General features: G+C 47.2%; 1 protein-coding gene across 1 annotated transcript; it reads right to left on the bottom strand.

Annotated features, from left to right (window-relative positions):
- Window positions 1-903: 903 nt before the first annotated feature.
- Window positions 904-16,079, bottom strand: LOC146593874 (excitatory amino acid transporter 5-like). The gene is made up of 11 exons (XM_085308515.1): window positions 15,903-16,079; window positions 13,323-13,402; window positions 11,089-11,301; window positions 10,079-10,121; window positions 9,156-9,378; window positions 6,970-7,069; window positions 6,128-6,361; window positions 3,761-3,955; window positions 2,690-2,824; window positions 1,179-1,278; window positions 904-1,073 (listed from the first exon to the last, which is right to left on the bottom strand). Exons 1-11 carry the CDS (start codon window positions 16,077-16,079, stop codon window positions 936-938), a joined length of 1,638 nt encoding a protein of 545 aa, XP_085164641.1. The 3' UTR covers window positions 904-935.
- Window positions 16,080-16,227: the final 148 nt, after the last annotated feature.

Here is a 16,227-nt window from a genome sequence, read left to right as displayed (position 1 = left end):
TCTTATGCTGTGGCATGCCAATGTGGGGGAAAGGAGATTAGATATCATTTCAGGRGAGAGATGGATTCGGCTACAAGAGTCATTTGTGTAAAAGGCCTCTGTGGAGAAGGCTATATTTGGAAGCCTATATTTTAAGGCTATAATTGGAAGAAGAGATTAAACTTAGGGGTAGATCCTTAGCTGGGAAAATCAATACAATTGCAGTTGGGCCTGGTAGACTGTTTCCCCTCTGATTAAAAACAACCTGTAAATAGCCACGTAAAGCAGGTCTTTCCACCCCTCCAGTAAGTTAAAAAGATTRCTATTATTCATACTGACCATCACTGAAAGAGAAACATTTCAACCACCTTTTTTTTCCAATGATTGGAAAATCCCTTTGTGTCAAAATTTAATTTTGAGCTATAAACAAAAAGTATACTTGAAATTTTAGKTTTTAGATGACAGCCTACTATTAAAAAAAAAAAAAGGCTTAAAACTGCCTCTGTGTTAAAGAAATTAAAATGTTATAGAATGCAGTAGATACAAGTTGCTGACAGAAGGTGTCAGATTTTTGTCCCATCTCTACTACTTTTTAAATCTCATCTGGTTCAAATTTTCTGATATCTGCTGATTTCTCTGACCTTAAAGAGCTATGCTTAAAAAAACTAGGGGCATAAAACCTTCAAATCCCAGCTGCTTCAGACAGGGCAGCAAGTTCGCGGATGCATCCTCGGTTTACAGCAAGCAGTTGGCTCCATTTTCCTCCTTTGGAACAACCGAATGGTTGAGCTGTGCCATCCGTGTGCTTTCTGGAGCATCTGAGTCTTCAAAGGATAGGATTTTTCTGCTTTTTGTGCCAAGTAAGGCTTTCATCTTGCAGAACATCCRTATGTGACATTCAGAATGTCGGTGTTTTAGCACCAAGATCCCTGTCCTGGGAGTGGGAAWGCTGTGACCTATACCTGGCAGATGTTATAGTGAACTCCTGTCTGTTCAATCAASGTTTCTTCAAGCATTTCAATCACGTTATCTTTGGGCTGCAGAAGTGAGGGSTCYACAGAAGGAAACTTGTCTGTATGGYTTACTGGATCTTGCTGCAAAAAGGGGGAAAAAAAAAAGGTAATTTCTTCAGTGAGCCCATCCCTTGTTTCTGTGTATAATCTTCTGTTCCACAGCTCTCCTAGACAAGCCATACATACTTTCGGGGGCTTGGGGGCAAAGTCTTTCTCACAGACATGTGCTATGATGCCAGCAGCCAGTGCATCACCAAGGACGTTGGTCATGGTTCGAAATCGGTCCCTAGAAGAAAGAGCAGTGAGATGGAAGTGACCATGACTTTTTTATGGCTTTGGAACAGATGAAACTTGTTCCTAATGTCTTTATCACTGTTTTCACTAACAGCRAGCTAAGTAAGGTAGTTCTCTCAGCCCTGTGCAAACACCAACAGATGGTACAGTATCTGCTTGAACCGAGTACTGTTAAGGCAACGCATGCTCCTCATCTTAGTGCACAGAGGGGACTGTGCTGCTGCCAAAACTGATGCATCGCATATGTTGCTTCAGTGTGTGGGTGAGCTGCCTCTGTGCATYACAGAACTCCCCAAGATGCCTTTTAGGGGAGGAGGTCTTGCATTTATCCACCCATAGGCCAAGCGCCTCTTTGCATCAGTAGGAAGTACCAGCAGGACTGTAGCAGGTAATATTACTGTGTACCTGTGGTATTCAACAATTTAACTTGCATTGTGTTTTAGTCTTACAAATTTCATCCAAGAAGTTCAATTTTACGTGAAAGAATGAGAAAAAGAGCCATAACACCTGATGCKCCTTCCCACTCTCTCTAGGATGGCTGTGAAGAACAACTCAGCAACCCACATGGTAGTTATGCAACTATGTCAGTATTTACTTTTTATGTTTTCTTCACCAGGCTATTTGCTTCATTTTTATTGTAGTACTTCAAAATGACTGTTTGTCTATGACAAATGTAATCAAGTAATTTTTTGTCTCAAGATCAATCTGGTCTTCAACTAGCAAGATAGGTATTACCTCCTTAGAATATAGCCTTTTCAGTGTTGGATGCAGTACTTTGAAAATGTCATCTGTACTTTTAGAAAAGCTAATGATATTTTAGTTCTGGTGGCATATATCCTTGAGATAAAAATTGTCTATACAGGTTTTTTGCAATGAAATCTTTGTTGACATCCTTCTGGCTAGCTTTCATTTCTCCTTGCAGGAAACCACAGACCTTTCACACTGTCTTCACATCTTGTTCATGCTCTAGGTGACCTGCTTGAGCAGGGGGGTTGGACCTCCAAAAAAAAGTGACATACAATCAGCTAGGGATTTGGATCTTTTTAAAAAAGGCCACACAAGGTGGGATTTTTTTCCCCAAATTTGGGACCTAACTTGAGACAGTGCTTGARTTCTATCACTGCTTATTCCAAATACAGTCCGTAATGAGACTCTGGACAGTGGCAGACACCTCAAATGGAGTGGAAACACCTCAAATCAACAGTCATTTAGGAGGYTATTGGCCTCCAGTTATCCTATGCTATTTCAAGAAAATGATAGAAAAAAGCCTTACACTTGTTTTTCGCTTTGCTCTGTAATCCTTTAATCTCTGTTTATCTCAATTAGAACTGCTTCAGGAAATCAAAGTCTTGATAGCTGGCACTTAGTACCTAACCTTAGCATTGTACATGGCAAATACTTACAAAGCCCAGTCTACAGCAATGATGAGTGTAATGTCATCGGTTGGCAGCCCAACAGATGTTAGCACAATGACCATCGTAACAAGTCCTGACTGGGGGATCCCAGCCGCGCCGATGCTGGCTGCTGTTGCTGTTATGCTGCAGAGATGAGAAGGTCACAGCAGKATTGTCACAAAGCTTTTCAGGAGGTTTGTTTACATGACAAAAGTTTATTGAATTTCATTATGTTGATCCAGTATCCGACAACTAGGTGACGTGGAATGCTTTGCTGACCTGGAGGGATTTCTCTAAACTATARTGAAGTCTCACTGCTCACTGGGAAAGTTCATGCTTTTTAGGCTTCCTGTTGCTTGCTTAGTTACCTCCCTAGTCTGCAGACCTACCGTTTCATATCGTGAGAGACATCTAAACTGTTAAATAACTTAGCTCTCCAATCCTGATCTGCACAACATGTCTGTCTGTTTGCTCCCGCCGCTGTTTTGGAATGGGCCAACAGGATCTCTGAAAATGAAGCCCAGTGTTGGGGATAGTTCACTTTTGGGAGCAATCCTTGATGGAAGAATCAAATCAGGTCTGACTTCCTCCATCCTTCCTGGTCCTCATGCTTCCACAACAGACCTTGTGCCTCCAAGTACCTGTGTACATCATGGCCTAAGGCACGCAATAGGTATTCTTGGCTTTGTGCTTAGAAAACACCCTTCTGTTGGCTCCACATTGGGCCTTGGGGCAATTTTTTTCTCTTCTTGCACCATTTTTAACTGGTCATTTCTGTATCTGGTTTCACACTTGCGAAGCACTTGTGCAAGCACTGTTCAGGGGACAGAGCAAAGACAAGAACAAGCAGTCAAAGGTAGATTTTAGGTGTCAAGGTTATCAAGGAGGTGTCTGTGGAACTAAACTGGAATGAATGACCTGTGGAGCATTTCARGGCAGGGACTGGCCAAAGTTACTAAATATTTGAAATACTATTTACATATTTTTATCTAGATAGATGCTTTATTTCTCTGCTCGTAAAGCAAGGCTATTCCACTTTTAAAAAGGAGKAAATTATGATGATACTGAAAAAAGAATCACCTTATAGTTATGATTTGTCCTAAATCCAAATCGTATTCGTTAACCTGAGCAATAAAGATAGCAGCGACTGCTTCGTACAGTGCAGTGCCATCCATGTTTATGGTCGCACCAACGGGAAGGACAAATCGTGCCACTCGTCTGTCTATTCCATTGTTTTCCAGAAGACACTTCAGAGTGATCGGCAASGTTGCTGAGCTGCAGGACAAGAAAAGGTGAGTATTTCTCTTCTGTATCTTTTGTTTTGAGCACTCTACCAGCTGTATTAATAGATATCAAACTAATGGTATAGAAATACAGGTCTTCCTGGGGTTCAATGCAGCAGCAATGTATAGAAGTTGCTATAGCAAAAAAGGGAAGGATACATTTCTTCAACTGATGCTACCTGGAGAACATACGTAATTAGCAATCAGTTGTTAGAAACTCTGTGTAATAAGCCTGCTTTTGTCTGTTATGCCTGCAAGATAAATGTCCCGAATGTCATGTCAGCATTCAAAGAAGTCACTCCGCATAACTTCATGCGACAGTTAAAATTGTTGTTGTACATACCTGTCCTCTCAGCTAATCTGGCAACATCTTGAATATTGGCACAAGGCAGAATTTGCCAGTATTAGCAATACTGGTTTCAGCCAGACTCCTTTATTTCTGGTTTGTCTCCTGCATACTACAAGCAGGTAGTAGCAGCTGCCTCAGTTCTAGTACACCACTGACCTACTTTCTTGCTTCTTTCTAGAAATAAGATGTGGGATGCGATACAAAAGTCGGGAGAAGGAAATAGAAGGACCAAGATGGAATGGAGGAAAGGAAAAGAGCACAGAGAAGAAGTTGATGTGATTACAAGCACTTAAACTGTAAACTTTTTGCAACAGGGACCCTCTCTTCATTTTATTGCGTGYGGTGAATAACAGCCAACATCATTGAGTGGGGTCTGTCAGCAGACTGAGGACTGYAGCAAGGCGAACGGTTTTCCCACTGTCCTCGACACAAGCAACTCTTCAGCTTGCCTAGCTGGCTCTAAAGCAGCAGCTGTCCTATGGACAGCATATTGAAATGRAGAAACCATCTACCRTTATGGTAGAGGCACTGCAGAAATYGCTATTAACTTCTGGGTTTTGCCAGAAGGCCCAGGAGCTTTGCAGARCAGTTATGTTCTGAAAAGTTTGCTCCTGGGAGAAACTTGCAGCAAGCTGGTCCTACTCTWTATTCTCTCCTAGGAACACAGAGAAAGGAAAAAGTCCCCAAGGCAAACAAGGAGCTGGTGATTGTGGTTAAATGGCAGAGAAGAAGCAGGGATGGATCCATTTTTCCTGAAGGTCAGAGGGAGAACAGAACATGTGCTGTGCTCTTCCCTCTTCGGGGTAATTCGAAGAGCAGTGGGCTCTTCTGTTTTCTGATAAATGTGGCTTCACACACTTAAAAAATGCAAAGGTGCTGGTTTACCACAATACTTGTGTCTCTGCAAGGCCTTTCTGCTTCAGAGATACGGAAATGGAGACCAAAGTTTGAGAAAAAATTAGCTAGTAATACCAGAAGAGTCCTGCAGTGGTGTGTGTATGGTTTTACTGGGATTAACTAGAGAAAAAGTATTACTTCAAAGAGGCCAGAAAGATCCTTTAGCTGATCAGATATTTTCTAAGAAAACTGTTTTAACTTGCCCATCTTTCAGAAAGAGTGATAGTTTCTGATGTAAAGTTTCTTCATTGTCTAAAAGAATGTCTTTCAATAAAAACTACAGAGGAAAAAAATCACCAAACATTATCAAAATGGCTGTTAGAAAAAGACAGACAAGACTTGTCCTTGGGGAAACTTGGAATAATACTTAAGAATTTCAATAARGTGTTTAGTAGCTGTTTTGATGGTTTCAATTAAAATTCAGGATTGTAACAGCACACTTCTAAAGCACCTATGAAAGTCCTGTTTTGAATTCTTTGAAAGAAAGCTAATAGCAATAATTGAAAACAAGCATACACACAAATGTTGCTTTTTCCTGGGGAAAACCAAGGAGAGAGAGAGAGAGAGAGAGCAGCAGAGAACAGTGGGAGCTGGATGGATCTGAAGATGCCTGGGGGCTCTTCCTGCTGCCAAGCATCCCGTTCCTGCTAAGATCGTTTGATAGCAGTCTCACTTAAAATAGTGCTGGAGCGTATTTTTTGGTTTTTGGTTTTTTATGTCTACAGTACATCTGTTCTGCAGCTCAGCTGGCCAGGAGGAGGTTTGCATAAGCATTTTCTTTTGGAATTTGAGCCTTTCTGAAAAACTATAATGTATTTGTCTCTAACTGCTACACACAGCCAGGTCTCCTAGAGCTAAACCAGATTCATTCTTAGGTGTATCAGTATACTTAGTAAATGAAGACCACTTTTTTCATACCTGGAAGATGTAGCTAAGGCAATCAGCAAGGCTTGCAGTATCCCCCGAATGAAAGCAAAAGGGTTTTTCTTGGTGATGAGTGTGAAAAGCAAAGGTAAGAGAACAAGTCCGTGGATGAGTAGTCCTGACACCACTGTAATGGCATACAGTCCCAGCTTCTTTCCTATAACAGATGGATCTTCCATTTCCAAGATCTTCCCAGCAATGAGAAATACAATGCCAAAAGGGAAGTACCTACAAAGAAGGGGGAAAAAAAACTCCTAAGGATGCATAATCATTTAAGCACTATATGGCAGTTGTTGCAGTCTTTGGTGCAATGTGATGCAGTCACGCTAAAATAAATCTAGTGTCCAAAATAGSTATTATAAGGTTGTATAGCTATAAGTGTCTGTACACAAAAGACACTGTTTTAAAAGAGTGTACAAGCTGCAAAGTCAAGCACTCAAAGCTTAGGAATTCTAGAATTAGGTTGCTCTTTGCAAGCTTTATTCAGCCTGGCGCCTGCAAGTAGTAGGATGAAAGCTTTGATTATGTGGTCCTGTCTTGTTCTTTTTCTGCCTCAAAACCCTGTATTTTTCAGGATGCACAATAGATGGCCAGCGTGTGCTAGTTCCCATGCCCCCATGAAGATTTTCTCTCTGCAGTTAATGAGCATCAYCATACATTGGCAACTCAGCTAAGAACCATCACGCTTTGCTAATGTTGATTGCAGAAAGGGCAATATTTTATCCTCCAGAATTTTAATCCCCCCAATGCTTCCTTTTTTGTAAGCATGTGACTAGCATTACCATTAATTAGCAGGTAAGAAACTACCCAGCTGAATCAATCGGGAACAGATTTACCAGACTGCCACTGAGACAATTTTCATAACTGCTTCATTCAGGCACTGGCACACGTTAACTAGCGGAGCTCCTCGTTCACCCATTTTTCCCAAGAGAAGTCCTGCAACCAAAGACATTGATAYATATTTTTGAATAGTAGGACATAACTGTGTAACACACTAAATATCTTGTGGACTCGCAGAAGATCAGACTAAGTAYTAATTTCCACAAATGCCTTATTAAATGTGGCAATTACAGCAGTGTCGCAGCAGCCAGCCCCWCCATTACAATGCTATACAAAGACTTTGAAGGAGAATATAGTCCTCACCAGTGAGGAATATATAAATGTGTTCATGTCATCCGTGGTTAAATTAATTCCTTTTGTACCCAACTTTCAGAATGAGACTGACAGCCCATGTTACCTGCATGGACACCTTAGTCTCAGTGCCACAAAATATCTAATTTCGATCTTGGACTTGAACAACCTTTGCTGAGATCTAAAACAATTTCCACTTGACCTCGCCCCACCATTGCTGCAAAGAAGAGCTGATCCTCATATCCTCTATAACAGGCTACCGGTGCACAAAGCTTCGTTACTGGAGCCGTCCTCACTTATTCTGCTTTCTGCTAGACAAATCCAGTTCATTCAACCTTCCGTTGTAAGTAATGCCTTCTGTTGCTATGCATGGATGCTCTTCTCCGAACATGCCCGTTGCTGGTACACGTGCTGCTCCAGCAGTCCACGGGAGTCCACTTTCCCAGAAGTGTCCTAATCCGTCTCAGGCAAAAGCAGGGGTGAGTTCAGCTCGGTGGCCTGGGCTAACTCAGGTGATTTTCTACTAAGTTAGAAAGTCCTGATCTCACCACCCACACTAGCAAGGTGGTGCGGCAATAATCTCGGAAGAGAAAAGCAGCTTCTCTTTGCTTGCTCAGCTGGGCCAGAAGAGGGTATGTGTTCTGCATCCAAGAGKTTTGTATGTTCCCTGCGGATAGGGGACCACATGAAGTCAATGATCTGCAGATGATGCTCATCGTGTGGGCAAGAGTCCACCACAGAAAACCTTTTAGTCTTCAAGGATCTTTAAGTGGGTCTGTCTCAGCCCAGCCCCACTTCACCCATCTCCACCAGGCCAGTCACTATATCAGCCTTTAAAACTGGCCAGCCTCCTCTGCCTCTGATGGCAACCCCATGTGCTCCATTGGTATTCTCCCTTGCTCTTCTGACTACACTGCCTCTACTCTCTAAATCTTCTAATTGGCTTTTTGGTTCCTCACACAATAAGTTCAAGATCCTTGCCCTCACCTCTTAATCTTCACATAATCCTGCCCCCACAATAATCTCATTTCCTCCTACTCTTTTCTATCTTGATTTCTCCATTCTTCTCTTTCTCAGTCAGCTTTGTACCTAGTSTCTTTTTATCTTGTGCTTTGAGTCATCTCCAAGTTCTTGCTTCCAATACTTTGTCCTTTAAGCCTATTTCATCCCTGTACCTTTCACTTATTCTCTCTACCTGATCTCTGCTGCTGCTTCTTCCTTCCTTAAATTTCTGACCAGCAGCTTGTCCCTGTTGTTTTGCAAGCTGTTCAATGCAGGGAGCTTTTCTTATTTTCTGCCTAAAGAGCTGATATACATTTCTGTAGATTTGTAAGTGACATTCACTAGATTTGACTCAATTTTCAAATGCCACAAGGTCAGTGAGTTTGAACACTATGCCAGTGTGAAGGGTTTGGACTGTGTAGCAAGTGGTTTCCCAGGCAGAGTCTGCAAAAGTTATAGTTCACTTTAACAAACTTCATAAAATGGCCCATCCAACTTGTATTAATACATTTTTAAACTCTCAGGAAACACGCTCAGACCTTGAAGGCTCATGGTGAAAATCTGGAGAAGAAACAGCCTTCTCCATGCRTAAAGATCACACCTTTCTGTGAGCCCCATTAATGACTAATACCATAGCCAACACCCATAACACCGATGAAGATGGTGTTATAAGCTTGGTGGTTGTGGCTGTGCCCAGTTCTCAAAGGACAYGAGCAGTTAGAGCTCATGGCCATGAAATGGCCAGTCCTCATACCTCTGAGCATCCCTGGCTTGAGACAAAGCCCAGTGGCCACAGTGGTTATCATTCCTGAGTTGCAACCACCATTAAATATCCCTGCAAGTTTGGTCATGGAGTAACATGAAGACTGATTCTCTATTTAGCAAGTACCTATCGTTGCTGAGAAGATAACGATTCCCAAGACGTTCATTTCATTGCTAGTCCCAGGCAGAGTTTTGTAGGTCATTTCAGGAGATGGYGTGATCTCAAGAAACAAAGGCCGATGGATTTCTGGGTTTTCATCRTCGGGTGCAAAGTAAATAAAACTGAGAGATTTTCCTGGGTTCTTTGGAGGGCCTGGAGACTTCACTACCGGAACAAGAACGGTTCGATACTGGAACAAGAAAAAAGAAGTGAGATCAGTGTCCTACTGTCAGTAGACTTGCATCTTGCTCTAAATTCAGAGCCAAAACCATCACTAGCTGAAATGGTTGTGGAGGTTCAAAGCTTGCTTTTGAGGCAGTAATTTGATACAAAAAAAGAAAAGCAAGAAATGGGCCAGGGAGACTGTAATTATTCCCTGCAAATTGCAGCATAACCATCTTCAAGCAAGACTGCATGTCTCCAGGCATCTGCATGGCATCTGCAAGTGAGGTTCCTGTGGGGTCTCCTGTGCGAGAGGCAGCCTCGAAGGTGGGGTGAGGCAGCAGCTTCCCAGCTAGGAGGGACTCGCTTCAGCTTTGCATTTTAGTCTCTCTCCTCTCTTGTGGCTTTTTTCCAGATGGAGGGCAGGCAGAGGTGTCCCTGAGGCTCAGTGTCCCCCACCAGCAGTGACGCCAGCACAGCCAACAACCACCCCATCTGCCCACCCTGTGCACCCCTGCACCCCAGGAAGTAGTGCCCGGGAGATGGAAACCAGCCAGGGCAGCAGGCAAGGCTGAGAGGGAGGTGGAAGGGAAGGAAAGGGGCTTGTGGCCAAGCTGTGGCTGGGGAAGGGCTTCAGGCCAGGGACAGCAGCCCGGGCTAGAGCTGAGTGCTGACCCAGCATCTCCAGAGCTTTGAGCTGACTGAGGTCCTGGAGCCAGGAGACTCACCTGCTGAAATGAAGCTTCGATGAGATTAGAAGGAAACATGTTCCTGTAAGAGAGTAATTGTGCAAAGGTTAGAGCACCTTGCGAGCCCAGAGGGAACCTAAGAAGTTCCTCTGGTGGACAAGAGGCCAAGAGGACCATTATGCCTAACGAAAGCAAGGCTGGTCTGTGAGAGAAGGACAGGGCTGTRGTTCATATATGTAAACTGGGTTCACAGAAAGCCAGAGGTGGGAAGGATGTTTGGCATCTCCAGCCCCCCTGTCCAGAGGTGGGCCAGCTGCAAAGCCAGTACAGGTTGCTCTGAGCCTTGTCCAGTTGACCAAATGCCTCCAGAAATGGAGACCCCACCCCCAGCACCAGTGCTGCACCACTTTTACCAGTTAACACTACTTCACTTCTAGTGCTTTAATCCATCACTGGGCCAACGCCTGCTCATTTTCACCTTGCAAAGCTCAAGGAGCTGCAGAGCTTGGTACACCACAGTCAGAACTGCAAAGGAAACCTCCCAAACTTTGCATTTCGGCGTGAGCAAGTCATTGAAATCTTTCCGTTCACTGCTGCTCTGCCTCTCCTCACTGCCGGCTCGGGGAGGCTGGGATAGCRCTGGGAGGAGCTGTGCTATCCTGGAAGAGAGCAAGGGAGGTTACAGGGTGACCACAGGGATATGTGTGGGGAGAAGCCACCCCCAAGTCACTTGACTTGGGCTACCAGTCGCTCAGAGGACGCTGGCTGTGTGTGGGACAGGAGCCACCTGAACTGCCTTTACCAGGACCATGTGTAGGGGAAGCCTGTGGAGCACCCACCCAAGCGAAATTCAGTCCTGCTCTGAGGATGTGCCCTTTGCTTGGTGGAGGAAGCAGTGCTACTCCACACTCAGTATGGCCAATGTTTTTCACRTTCCCCTGGAGATATCAGTACTTCCTGGGAACTCCGTGCCTCATGAGAAGATCTTGGCTGTGAAATACTATCAGAGCTTGTAAAATCCAGGCTCCTCTTGAAATTCTGCGATGTACCTGATTAAATCCAGTAAAGCATCAGCAGAGCTGAGCACCACTTTCCCCACAGAATAGTCCTCCTTCTGGGCTGCTGCRCCAGGGTGGATGCTGACCACAAGGATGATCCCAATGGTCACGGCCATGAAGGTTGTCCAGAGATAGTAGGTGATTGTGATCATTCCCATCTTCCCACAAGCCTTGGAGTCCATGGTGGCGAGCCCAGACATGAGGCTGGAACAGAAAACATCATGGTCAACATCCACTCCCATATCTGCACGAGATGGACTAGATCTCCAACATGCAACAAGTTTCCATAGCTACTCCTTTTACCAGTGCTTAAAGGTGTCACYGAGCTCTTGCCCGTTTGTGTGCCTGAGTGGTAGCTCTCTCTACAAGATCTGGCTGGCTGCCCCCACACTCCCTGGGCAGGCAGGGGGGCAACTCAAGGCTGTGTAGGAGACAGCTATGTGCCCCTTTACAAGGTCTGGCCATTTTTGTTGTTTTTCAAGGGATGACAAGTAAACACTCTGATCGTATTTTGACAAAGAATAGCTAATGCTCTTCTTGTTCTGTACGATATTGTCTTTTTAAGCCTCTGATGCACTAATGCTGCAACTGCATGTCTCTATTGACAGCAAAGGAAGGTATTAGCAAGGTTTATAAAACCCTGGTGGGGATGGACCCAACTTCCCCAAGGTAAGAGCGAGCTGCTGGTTCAGACTTCATGTACACATAAGCTCTCCTAAGAACTATCTCATAAGCTACTTTTAAACAAAACTGGGCCAGAAATAGAGAGGGTACTGTAGGCCACGGGCCTAGCAGTGAGAGCAGGCTGGCTGTGTGCTGGAGGTACCAGCACTCGTGGCAAATGGAAGTGTTGTAGGGTTGCAGCGTGGGACCGTGTTGGTGGTACCACAGTGGTGGGACCATGGTGGTGGGCCCGTGGTTGTGGGACAGGTTGCGGCAGCAGAGGCAGTGCTGGAGAAGCAGGGAGCTCGGGGAAACAGGCTCATGTGCAGGCACACGCATGCACGCACAGACACACATACACACAGAGGGTGGGAAGAGGGCTGCAGAGCTCCTAATCTCAGTCCTCACTGCTTCAGCTCTCACAGGACTCTGCAGATCCTTGACCAAAACTGCTGGCTGTGTTTGGCGTTGATCTGCAGACCCCCAGCTGTGACAGAGGGGTTGATGYCACCATCTGGGAAATGCAAGGCTGATAAAAGTGGGTTTTGCAAACAGTATCGAGCCCAGGAGGCTCTGCCACGCGTCTGCCATGGCCCTCATGCCCGTTGCTTTCAGAGCAGCCCAGATGCCTCYTGCATGAAGGGCTGGTGTGGCCTCAGATCCAGCCCCATGCATCCACATGCCACAGCTCTGTTGCAGCACAGGTCGTAGAGTTCAGGAGCTCGGCGTGTGCCAAAAGGTTTCCTGGGCCAGGGGACTGGATGGAGCTGAGACATGCCACCCTCAGGACTGGGGGTGCAGAGCGGGCAGGACCATCAGCTTGGTTGAGACTCAAAGTCCAGGGGACATTRCCAGCACCCTTGGGTGCTCATGAGACCTGCACAGCAGGGGCGAGTGTGGCCATGGGACCACTGTTGTGCAATTTGTCAATCCCTGGCATGTTCCCCAAATCCTGAAGGCAGGAGGATGTTTGTGGAGGTGCTGGCAGAGGCGCTCAGGGATCGAGTGGTGGCCTCAAGGGRAGATCTTGCAATCTAGGCATCTGCCCTGGCCCTGCTTCTGCATAGGTGGGATGCTGAAGGGGTCACAGTGGCTTTGATGCGTGCTTGCAAACAGCCAAAGCAGGCTTCTTCCACGGTGTGTTGTGCCAAATCACAGGCCCTCATGCACCAACCTTGCAGGGGGGATTATCTGGCCCCAGTCTCCTTGCAACATCCCTTGTAAGGGCAGCGCTTTCACGGGGTGCCATTCCAGTGGTGCAGGGCTGTTGCCACCTACAGCGAATGGGCTGGCACACMCATGGACCTCCTTCAAAATGCTTTTCAGAACTTGCAAATTTTTGTCTAAATTTAAGCTATTTAAAGACTTTTTTTAGGGAAAATGAAGCTGTGTTTCCCAGGAAAAAACCCACAATGGTGTTACCAAGATGTCTCCATTGAGCGTCTCCACTATATCAAAGAGAGCCTGGGCAGAAGCACAGGGTTAGACCCTGGAGAAGGGGAGCAGGATCCATCCAACATGACAGCAAGATGGTCCTTTCAAAGTAGAAGAACTTGTCTTACCTTGAGGTGATGAGGGGCAGGATCAGCATCTTTAACATCCTCATGAGGAGCTCTCCAGGAAAGGAGAAATACTGCTTCTCCTGTGCAGAAAACAGAGCAATTGCATCAGGCAGCAGCTGAGAATGACACTGATCTTGGGTTAAGGGCTCAAACCTGACAAATCTGTCTTTTCATAACATCCCCATGGCCATCACTGCTGGCCTCTCCTTGACATCACTRCTTGTTATTTAGGAGCAGAGATATGTATATGCAAAACAGGCTGGTGGCGTCATGTCCCAAAAAACTGTCAAATAAACCATGGCACCAGTGTCGAAAATGCAAATAGCTTGTGGCTCCAAAAGGAAAAGCAAAACTCAGGGAGACCCCAGGAGTCCACCTGCATGTGTAGTCCAGCCCTTGCAACGCACTGAAGGAGGTTTCCATCACCCTGGTGTCCACCCTCCCCCATAACAGGGGGTGCAGGGAAGAGCTGCCCAGCGAGAGACCTCCAGTCTGCCTGGACTCCACAGCTGCTACTGGGGGAAGAGCTGCATTCTTGGGATGTCAGCAACACCAGCAGCCACGTGGTCAGATGGTAGATGGATGGCATTTACCATCAATCCAACTCTCCATTCACCCTGCTTCTTCCATCTACTGAGATACGTTGATCAATACATCCATCCACCTGTGAGTCCATCTACTGCATGGGATTCGTTCATGTCTCCATCCCTCTATCTGTGCCCCCTCAGCCTTTCACTGTGGCCGTCCTGGACGTGTCAGGGACCTGATCTGAAATGTTCCCAAGTGAAGTGGGTACTTTCAGTCTACTGTAAAGTAACAAACATCACTGGGCTTTGAGGGATACCACAGCAAACTATTAAAATAAATGCCCCAAGCCACTGTCCCTGCATTAAACCACCCATTCAGCCTCTTAAACGAGACCGAGATTTCCAAGAGACGCTTATGTAGAGTGCAAGAGTGTACCCAAAGCTGTCACCGAGATACTTTGAGGCTGGGACAAAAGTCCGTAACAAGGAAGAGAACTGGCTGCCTGAGACCCAGTGTGCGGCCAAGAGCTCAGGGCTGCAGCTGGCAGGGCTGGGGCAGAGGACGGACGAACTCAGAGCATAGCAGGGCTGGAAGGAGCAAGGTGGCCCGAGTCACTGCACGCAGCAGGCATGCTTGAGGGGTTCGGACCGCGACAGCTGTAGGAAGGGGCTGGCATAAGACAACTGCAAACCTGAGGCTTGGCCAAGGCCTAGCTCAGGGCCCGGGGAGTCCTCCCTGGACTGGAGTGACCCGGCTCGGTGCAGCCCGTGGACGTGCTGGGCCGAGAGTCCCTTCCGAGAGCGGCGGCGAGGTGTTTGGGGCAGGGGAATGGGAAATGGTCGAGAATGAGAGCTCGGTGCATGCGGAGGACCGGGATGCTGGGGCAGGTGATGGCAGGAGCCCCACGGCTCTGGCAGCCCCAGAGCTTGGTTCAGACCCAGAGGGGCCAGCAGCACCGCAGGAGGCCRGCCGGGCTCACGCGGGCATGTGCATCGGCACCCCGGGAGATTGCGTCCTGCTTCGCTTAAGTAACAGAATCATCTCTGCTACGGGCAGTGAYGCCGAAGCTCTTAATTGAAGTGACAAGACGTTGCTAAATCCTTGCAGATTAACCAGAGCTGTTCCAGCAGTGCCAAGCCAAGCTCCGCGGTGCAACAACGTTGACAACGAGCGCACGGAGCATTCTGCCTCCTGCGGCTGCACCAGCCCCGGGCAAAGACCAGGAGCGAGCCACAGCCAGGACACGCCGTGTCCTTAAAGCCGTATGGGTTTTAGTGCTGTGACATCTAACAGTGCAATGCTCCGAGGAAGTGCTGAGCAATCGGATGTTTTCAGCCAAYGTTTTCTCCAATGAATTCGTCTCCAGGGGCCTGGGGAAGGAGGTGGCCCTGGAGGCTGCCAAACTCTCAGCTAGCCCCATATTTCTTTTCTGCTCCTTTTCCAGGGGTGGTAGTTAGGGCTTTATGTGCTTCGCTGTGTCCTCTGTCCAGCCTTCGGCCCGAGCGACAAGAGCAGCAGAACAGCTYGTTCCTGGGGCCGCCAAGGCAGCCCCGCTGTTCTGCACGGAGGGGGAGCTTGCTGCTGAGCGTCAAGCCCTGGATCTGGGCAGGATTTTCCATCCTCATCCCTCCCTGGAAGCTCTTCCAGCCCCCAGGGATCCAGCCAGTTCCTCTCCCCTTTTGTCCGTGGCTCAACCCGAAGCCTCGCACCCAGCCACGCCAGCTTAACTAACTCCACTCCCAGCAGAGGGAGGCAGGATTTGTCCTGCTCAGGGCTGGTGGCTTTTGTAAACTGGCCCTTGGGCAAAAAGAAAAAAGAAAAAAAACCTAACCCCTGGGGAGAAGCCTTCACTGACAGATTATTTGCTTCAGCAGAGCGTGTGCTTTGAGTTTCTCAGGCCGTACGTGGCGTGGTGCCCATCCGCATCCCTCGGCTGCACGYGTCAGGACTGGGGTCTGCTCGCCCCGACCGCCGCGAGGAAATGGCAGGCTCAGCAGAGCACTGCTTCCTCCCCATCGCTCCAGKCCCCATCCCCAGCGATGTCCCACTTACCAGCTCCGTCAGCTCCAGAGCCCGCAGCAAAAATCCCAGGAAGCATCCGGTGACAACGGACAGCATTGAAAGAGTCAACAGGCCATTTTTGCGCCAGAAAGCCCGTACCCACTTCCAGACGCTCAGCAAACTAGCAGAAAGCGAGTTTAGCAGAGCCTTTCTGAAGCGCTCCCACATGATCCTCTTCAGCCGTCCAGAAGGTGCCCCTCGGAGCAGGTCCCTGCAACGGTGACCGTGCCACCAAGCTGGCTCATCGCTCTGGGCATCCGCTCCACAGTCAACTGCTGTTTGCGAGGGAGCGTGCCGGAGCCGAGCACGCCGAGCG

Source organism: Rhea americana, unplaced genomic scaffold, assembly GCF_003343005.1.
Source record: "Rhea americana isolate MKP2758 unplaced genomic scaffold, rheAme1 scaffold_278, whole genome shotgun sequence".
In the NCBI taxonomy this organism is placed as follows: Eukaryota; Metazoa; Chordata; class Aves; order Rheiformes; family Rheidae; genus Rhea; species Rhea americana.
The sequence above is the reverse complement of the archived record's forward strand: the minus strand, read 5'-3'. Positions and strand labels throughout refer to the sequence as shown.